The sequence below is a fragment of the Martes martes genome (assembly GCF_963455335.1).
Source record: "Martes martes genome assembly, chromosome: 10".
NCBI lineage: Eukaryota > Metazoa > Chordata > Mammalia > Carnivora > Mustelidae > Martes > Martes martes.
In genome coordinates, this window is record NC_137898.1 from 56,069,530 (window position 1) to 56,078,813 (window position 9,284).

General features: G+C 37.1%; 1 protein-coding gene across 1 annotated transcript; it reads left to right on the plus strand.

The window, feature by feature from the left end:
• Nucleotides 1–5,340: 5,340 nt before the first annotated feature.
• Nucleotides 5,341–6,339, plus strand: LOC308350150 (olfactory receptor 52A5-like; the record flags this gene model as incomplete). Its single annotated transcript, XM_080815153.1, has 1 exon — nt 5,341–6,339. Exon 1 carries the CDS (start codon nt 5,389–5,391, stop codon nt 6,337–6,339), a length of 951 nt encoding a protein of 316 aa, XP_080671279.1. The 5' UTR covers nt 5,341–5,388.
• Between the last annotated feature and the right edge of the window lie 2,945 nt (nt 6,340–9,284).

Genomic DNA, 9,284 nt, shown 5'->3' on the forward strand with positions numbered 1-9,284 from the left:
ATGGGGTCTTAGAGTAGCTGATTGTTCAAATGGGGAGAAGATTTTGTCCATGCTGCTGTTCAGAATATTTCTGAGTCAGTTAACCACACACTGGGTGAGAAATTTTAAAGTGAGCCTCACAGGTAGGAGGAGCCTCGAGGAGGATCAGGGCTGATCAATGCACGGAAAGCTTATTTGTTTTAGGTCAGGAAATTATACAGGTTTAGACTGGAAGAGTTCCAGTAGCCATGACACCCTCAAGTCATTCAGGGGAAATCCCATCTGGTAACGTGTTCGTCAAGTATCTGATGGAGCTAGGAGAAGCACAGGGTAACTTCTAGGAATGAATTACTGGCATTCAGGCAGAGTAATACATTTTATGTTTCTTTCTAATATTTTAAATGCATTGCGTCATTTCGTCCTCACAGTTCCCATGTAGTGTGTTTCTACCAGTTAACTTTGCCTCAGTAATAAGGAATTGAGACAATGTAAAGTTTTAGAACTGCCTGAAGAGCATGCATAGCTAAGGGATATCCCAAGGATGCAAACTGTCCTGACTGACTTCAGGTCCATGTCCCATGGCTGATGTGTTCTTCAGAAGGTGGATTGAGGACTTCTGTGAAAATGAAGAGGAGACGGTTTGAGGCTCACCAGGAAGAAGACCTGTCTGACAGTTGGAGCAGTCCTGCAATGGACAAGCTTGCTCAGAAACAGAGGGTCTATCCCTGGGGTGTTGAGGCAGAGATCAAACGGTGAATGTCAGAGATCTTGTAGAGGGAAAGGTTTCCATAGAGTGTTGGGAGAGTGAATTTAGACCTAATCCCTTCCTTCTTTATGTTCTGGGAGTCAGCCTGAGTCAGAATTAGGTTTAAGTAACACTAATGGTTCAGGGTTCCTGCTGCAAATGAGACCCCTGATTGTTCTTCCTGTTCCCTGGATTTTAGGGTTTAAGGTTTGTCTCCTCCCTCTTCAGAACATGTACATGTGTACACACAATGGTTGCTTCCAGCTAGTCCTTGTCATCCAGTGCCGTTTCTCATTACTCTCAAACCGTGAGCATCTTAGTCTCTCCTCCATGACTTTCTCCATCAAGTCATCAAGTAGCACAAATATTCTTCCTGTGTTACTCTTCTGATGTGGCAAGGTCACATCATCCTATCCCATCCTATCACAAGTATTCTTCTAACATCCTCTCCCTATGCCAGATCTCATCCTTCTGGATCAGATGGAGTGGATTTTTAAAGGCAAAAAAAAAAAAAAAAAAAAAAAAAAAAAAAAAACCTGTTTTTCCACCTAAGGTTTTGAAATTATTTTCTTTCAATTGTATCCTTATTTGTTATTCTTCCCTTTTCCTAAGCCCCCAAAAACATCATCTCTGCTTATGACACAGTTCATATGTGAAATTACTTATTGATTTACTATCCAACTGTGCATTTCATGCTTCTTTGATTTTATCCAGAGTATTTCCTCTTGAAATGCTCTTCACCTCCTTATCTGGTTACTATCTCCTGAATGATTCTCCTTGATAAACAGATTTAATCTGCCCAATTTTATTAAAGCTACAAGATGTTCTTTTTAAATTAAGGAATATTTTTCTCCTATGTAAAACTCTAGATCAATGGTTAGTAACCAGGTATGGTGTACCCCTCCCCACACATGAAGGTAACATTTGGTAATGCATGAGGCATTTTTTTATTTTCCTGATGAGAGAGAATAATTTGCACCTATCTAGAGGGTAGGAATCAGGGATGCTTCTAAGCCCAAGACAATGTAGAGAATTACACATAATATAAAACTATCTAATCAAAAATGCCAGTTGTGTAGAGAGTGAGAAAACCTGCTCTAGAAGAATAGCCATGAGGCCTCATAAAGCTGGAAATGTAAAATTATCCTGAAGGAAGGTAACTACTTTCTTCACATGATGAATATACTTTGAAGGAACGTTTTCCCATGTTACTTATCTGATAGTGCGTTTAGTGGTTTCTTTCCTTTTACCCTTCTTCTGGTTGACCACAATATAAACTTCTGTCAAGTTAAAGTTTGCACACTATCCTCTAAGAGTTCTTCAGGTCAAGTACGACCCATGTAGCTATGTTAAATTTCCCAAATGCCAACACTTGTTAAAGAGAGTAGCACACACTTTTGAGCTAAATCACAGTGTTAGCCAGTATATGAGTGATCTGATGTGTAAACTTGGACCTATTTTGTATGTGCAGAATATAGTAAACATGTTTATATGTATGCATTTTATCTGTGAAATAAGAAGGTACTATAGAAGTTTCTTCCATCAGAATCTGAAAAGACACAAACTAATTAAAAACTATTGTATATTTTTATACAATCCAGTCTGACTTATTCACACACTGAGAGACAGCTCGTAATTCTTACTGAATTGGATGATGAAATCTCAAAAGACAAAATATTGTTTGTTCTTTGTGGATCGGTATGCCACGGAATTTGAATCCAAGTGGATTCACTTATAACAACAGCAAGTCTTAGTTTTTCTTTAATATAATGGATTAATGATGTCAATACCATAGGTAAGGAAGACAATGTAATTTTTAAAGTCTTAGGAGCACAAATGATGTAGCATGTATTTAACAAATGGTAACTGTTAATTTTGAATTCCAAGCACTCAGGATAGTGAAGATTCTTCTAAATATAGGATAAATAACTTCAACAGGTTGCCCCATTGTTTCTTCAAGTGCTTGAAACAGGTACATACAAATTAATCACTGGCACATAATCCTCTCTTTGTGGTTAATAATATAACCTTCTGATTTGAGGAAAATCTAGGTTGACTCATATATTTGCAAAAAGGAAGGTTTCCAAAACAAGGAGTCTTATATAGGAAAGCCTGACTCACAGTTGAATTAAGTTGTAAGAAAAGGAAGTAATAAATGCTCCTGCAATTGACTGAGATGTGTTTTAGAGAACTTCGCAAGTCTCAAGGACAATCTAAATTTATCAGAAGAATTTGAAGGAATGTGGACAAGATGTGATTGTCTGTTTTTTAAAAAAATTGCCTATCTGTCATTTTAGACTATCCTCATATCTTTATCTGTTTTATACTTTCTGAAATCATTTTTTAAATGAACTTAGAAATTGCTAAAAGAAAATGAATATAACTTGTGAATTAGTTTATTGCATATTCTGAGGAGAAAACACTTTCTGGAAGAAAATATAAATGCCAGTTGTAAGGAATCAGCAGGCAAGAGAATTCTTAGGGGCTTTGAAAATGATAAGGCAAATGCGCTCATAAGGAGACCCTGATGATTATAATTTAATGTGTTAGATTGAGCATCAAAGGACAGAGACTAAGAATAGGATGGATATAACTATTTGAAAAACAATGTGAAGAGATTTCATTGTATTTTCAGTGGGCAGAAGATGCATTAGAGTATAAATAAAGAAAACATTAAATTTCACAGGGTGTAATTGTTTTTACAAATACTTAAGAATAAATGCATATTCAGGCTTACAGATTGAAAAATGATTACTGATGGGAAGAGAGAAGAACAGAGAGCACAGATTGGCATTTCAAAGACTCTTTTTTTATTTTTTAAGATTTTATTTATTTATTTGTCAGAGTGAGCACAGGCAGACAGAAAGGCAGGCAGAGGCAGAGGGAGAAGCAGGCTCCCTGCTGAGCAAGGAGCCTGATGTGGGACTCAATTCCAGGACCCTGGGATCATGACCTGAGCTGAAGGCAGCTGCTTAACCAACTGAGCCACCCACGCATCCCCAGACTGGCATTTCAAATACATACAAGAGATGTGCAAAAAGCAGGGCACAGTAGGAACAAACTCTGATAGAAACTGCCACAGAAGACAGCCATGAATTAAAAATAATTGATTTATTTTCACAGAGAAGAAGCAGGAAAAGTTGCACCATGCATGATTAGGTTTTGCAAAAACATAGAAACTTTGACAAATTAGGTTGAAAACACTCTGAATGGAGGAGAGAGGGATCAGACTGGGAAGACGCTATGCTGAGAAGACAGGCTGATGAGCTGCAAAACTGAAAAATACTCTGGTCAAACTTGTCTTCTGATTATGGTCAGCAGAATCAGTCAGCAGCACCATAGCTGCTGACAGCCTAGTTGGAGTCTAGTTCTCAAAATGCCTGTACTCTGCATTAAATAAATTTTTCCAGGTCCAATTAGCAGGTCACCCAAAAAAACACATATTGATGAGCGGAAAACACAAGATACAAGGAAACTCTTTTTGTTCTGTTAGTCATGGAATAGAAAAAACTGCCCTATCCATTTAACTTTTGTCATTGAAAGTGATAAAAGCATGTGGAAACATCAACCTGATGGTTGTTCGTACAATGACTTTCTGAAAAGAGAAAATTTGAAAGGATTCATTGAAAAGATACAATAAGATGGATGATATTCCATTGCACGTCTTCTTTATGCATTCACTTGTTGATGGGCACTGAGGTTTTTTTCTGTATCTTGGCTATTGTGCATAATGCTGTGGTGGTGAACAAGAGACTGAATATTTCTCTTCAATATTCCTCTTTTCCAGGCCTTTGTGTGTATATATTAGAGGTGGAATTGCTGGGTTACATGTAGATTGTTTTTAAGTTTTTGATGCACTTCCACATTGCTTTCCTTAGTGATTGGCAAACATTCCCACTAACTAGGTACAATTGTTCTCTCTTCTCCACTTCCTCTACAACATTTGTTATCTCTGAATGATGATAGCCATTGTAATGGAACTGAGGTGATATTTCACTGGCTTTCATTTCATTTGCATTTCTGTGATGATTAGTTTACTCATGCAGGAGGAAGAAAAAAATCCTGCCATTTGTGACCAAATGGTGAACTCTGAGTACATTATGATCTGTGAGAAGAGTCAGAGAGAGATACTCCAACACTGCATGCTATCATTATACGTGGAATGTTCAAAAAGCTAAATAAGCAAAAATTAAAAATAAAAATTATGTGTAACAGCGTCTGAAGGACAAGAAGAGAGAGGAGTTATTTTATTAGTAGATAAATAAGTTCTGAAGATCTAAGGCACAGGATAGTGATGACAAACAAAAATCATGTATTAAAAACATCAAACTTACCAAGAGACTAGATCTTCATTTTTCCAACCATGAGAAAGAAAACATAACACAGTGATGTGATAGAGCGTTGGCTAACACTACAATGGAACTCAAAGTGCAATATGCAAATGTATCAAATCAAAAGGCCGTGCACCTTAGGCTTAGAAGATTTCATGTCACTTATCTTTCACATATATATAGGATCGAGAGGATGAAATATGTATTACCTGACTAAAGTATACTTTGCTAAAATAAAGTATTTTCTTCTTATTTTTTTTATTCTTGTAGTCTTGATGAGGAATAGAAGATGAAACAGCAACACCACTATTTGATTCTACAGACCAAATCATCATGCTCATACCCAATGGTTCTGTCTTCATGCCCCCTGTCCTGACACTCACTGGCATTCCTGGGCTGGAGTCAGTGCAGCATTGGATTGGGATTCCATTCTGTGTCATGTATTTCATCGCTGTGATTGGGAATTCCCTAATTTTGGGTATAATCAAATATGAGCATAGCCTCCATAAGCCCATGTACATATTTTTGGCCATGCTGGGGGCCACGGACATTGCACTTAGCACCTGCATTCTTCCCAAAATGTTAGGCATCTTCTGGTTCCATTTGCCAGAGATTTCCTTTGCAGCCTGCCTTCTACAAATGTGGTTTATTCACTCATTCCAGGCAGTTGAATCAGGCATCCTACTGGCAATGGCCCTAGATCGATATGTGGCCATCTGTGACCCCTTGAGACATACCACCATCTTCTCCCAACAACTCTTGATTCACATTGCAGTTGCAGTGACACTCAGGGGTGCAATTCTTGGAGCACCATGCCTGGTGCTCATCAAATGTCGTCTTAAACTCTATCGAACTACAGTGATCTCCCACACTTACTGTGAGCACATGGCCATCGTGAAGCTGGCCATTGAAGATGTCCGCATCAACAAGATATATGGTCTTTTTGTTGCTTTCTGTATCTTAGGGTTTGACATAATCTTCATCACCTTGTCTTACATTCAAATCTTTATCACTGTGTTTCAGTTGCCCCAGAAGGAGGCACGATTCAAGGCCTTTAATACCTGCATCGCGCACATCTGTGTCTTCTTACAGTTCTACCTCCTTGCCTTCTTCTCCTTCTTCACACATAGGTTTGGTGCTCACATACCACCGTATGTTCATATCCTCTTATCAAACCTGTACCTGTTAGTCCCTCCTTTCCTCAACCCTATAGTCTATGGTGTGAAGACCAAAGAAATTCGTGACCATATCCTGAAAATATTTTTCTCTAAAAAACCATCTTGATCATAACTGGTGCATTCTACAGATATTTTAATTTCATTTAATGTAGGAACATCAATGTGGTGAAAAGGTAATATCTTCCAGAAATGCCTATGTCCAAAATTGTTTAATTTTCGATGCTCATAAGTGAATGGCACATTCAACAGCTATTATATACCACAGAACAGTGGTTTACTTTTCATATAAGAAAGAAATTATCTTATGGCCTAAATTCAAAATGTTCTGTTATTCCTGTGTATTTGTCCCATTTGTTTCAACATAGGGGTTCCTGTCTAGCTACACTTAGACCTACATAGAAACCAAATTACAGAAACTAGGATAATTCCAGTTTCTTCCAATGACCATGTCATACATCACTATTCTCAAAATGGTAATCTAACCCACAGCTATAGTTCTGGCTATCTCAGTTTCTAATATTTATTCTTTATCTTTATTTTGATACATTTGGAATCACTTACCTCTGTTTGTCTATATTATCTGAAATACTGGTAAATAAAAAATGATGTAAAAGCAATGATAATGATATGGCAACACCAAGTAGATATGGATATAGACTATAAACAGTGATGAATACGTATAGGAAAAATAAACGAAAAAGATTTATAGAAAAGTTAAGCCTATTCACTAATATGCTTTCATGTGCTTTTTAAAGTTTATTGAAATAGTTCACATTTAATAAACTTGCACATACATGAAGTATAAAATTTGATAAATTTTGGCATCTACACACCTATGGATCCATCACAACAGTTAAGATAATGAACTGAAACACCACTCCTAAAAGTTTCCAATGCTCCTTTTTGACCAATTCCTACTGAACCTCCTTATACCCCTGGCTGGCCCCCAAAAACCTTCAATCTACTTTCTGTCACTAGGGAGTAGTTTGTGTTCTCAAGAATTTTACAAATTTGACTCATGCAGTGTAGATCTTTTGTGGTCTCTTCTTTCATTCACTGACATGCTTTTTTTCAGGAATAAAAATGTGATCAGTACTTACACAGAAACAATCCTTCTATAGACACACATGTAAATGGTTTTATCTAATTTGAGTTTCACCCAAATGTGTACGTTGAAGTTCCAGAAATGAAGACATAGAAATGTAATTCCACTGGTAAATGTCTATGCAAGTATCTTGAGTATAAAACCCATATCTTATTTATACTCGATTCTGCAATACATGGGGCAATCAACACCCGAGACTTCTTAGAATCTCTGTAAAAATGACTTTGGATAATGAACACCTCAGATATTTTCTTGCTATTGATCAGGGGTATTCCAAAGGAACCGGTCTAAAGTCTTGAGGTAGTATGCAACATCAGTATAGAGAATATCTGCATAGAAAGGAGTTTATTCCCATATTAATAAGATAAACAAAGATGATGTCTTGAATGATCATTATGGCATGCTGAAATAAAGTATGAGTGAAACACAAAACTGGCAGAGTACAGACTGACTCTTAAAACAGTGATTTCAGATCTTCACTCTTTGCTGTTCCTCTGCCCACGTCCCTTCAACCTCTGTCAGGATGCTTCAACAATAACTATCTGGTTTAATTTTCTTCATTCAAGCTTCAAGTGAACCAATAAGACGCTTACTGAAAAGAAATGAACACACAGAGAGAAACACAGGGATCTCCAATGCTGGATTTAGACATAGTCAGCAGAAGAAAAAAACCCAAGAAAACATACCACTACAGAAAATGGAGGAGATAATAGCATTCAAACGACAAAGGTGGAGGATATTTTTTGGGGAAATAAAGTCTTGTTGAAGAAAACAAATAAATCTGAGTCATAACATTTTGGTGCTTAGTCAAATTCACGTGAACATGAAGTATATAAAGTAAGAAACGGCAAATACCATGATAGAAGGAAGAAAACACATTTGTGGATATTAGACAAGGAAAAAAGATGTTTAAAAAGATAATAAACATTTAATTAATTCATTTGAATTCCATATTAAGGGATCCAATATTTCAGGAAGTTGTGGCTACCATTGTGCATCCTGAGCACTTGATGACGTTATCCCTCCAAGGGAAGAAAATGGCAAACATGAATTTTTAGAGACTATAGCCAAAAATATAAAGAATGGAGATAACTGTGTGATATTTCTGAAAAAAAAAATCAAAACTAATAGAATATGATGGTAGCATTGCTATGATTTGGACCTGTGTACAAATGTTGAATGAAGGTATGACAGTGGGCATCCAGGCCTTTCTCTAAACCTAATGGAGACTTTGGTTTTACAGTTTTAAGTGTATTAGCTGGTTTCTCAGGGATACATTACGTCAGTTTAACAAGTTCTCCATTACTCCTACTTTCCTGATGGCTTTTATTTAAATGTATATTGAATATTTTCATATGTTTTCTTTGTAGTTATTGAAATGATCACATGATTTTTTAATTTTGATTACATGGTAAGTTACACTGATTGACTTTCTTTTCTGTTATTTACCAAATATTTAATTGACACTTATGATTATAAAAACAAAAATAGCATGCATATACTAATTTAGAGGAAGACAGCTGACTGTTGACCATTCAAAATCCAGCAGATGAGGAAAGGAGAGAAAGGCTGAGGGGAGCCCAGCTCAACTCCCTAGAGCATCAGTTGGTGTGTGTCTGGGAAGGGAGAGTGGCAGCGAGCTCCAGAGGTCACTTCAGAAGTCAAATAAGAACATCTGTTGTAGGATGCCTGAGTGGCTAAGTAGATAAAGCCTTTGGTTCAGGTCATGATGCCAGGATCCTGGGATCCAACCACACCTCGGGCTTCTTGCTCAACAGGGAGCCTGCTTCTCCACTGCCTGCGATTCCTCCTGCCTTTGCTGTGCTGTCTCTCGCTCTCTCTCCCTGTGTGTGTGTGTGTGTGTGTGTGTATGTGTGTGTGTGTGTCAAATTAAATAATTAATTAATTAATTCTTTTTTTAAAAAATGGAAAAAGAGTGTCTGTTG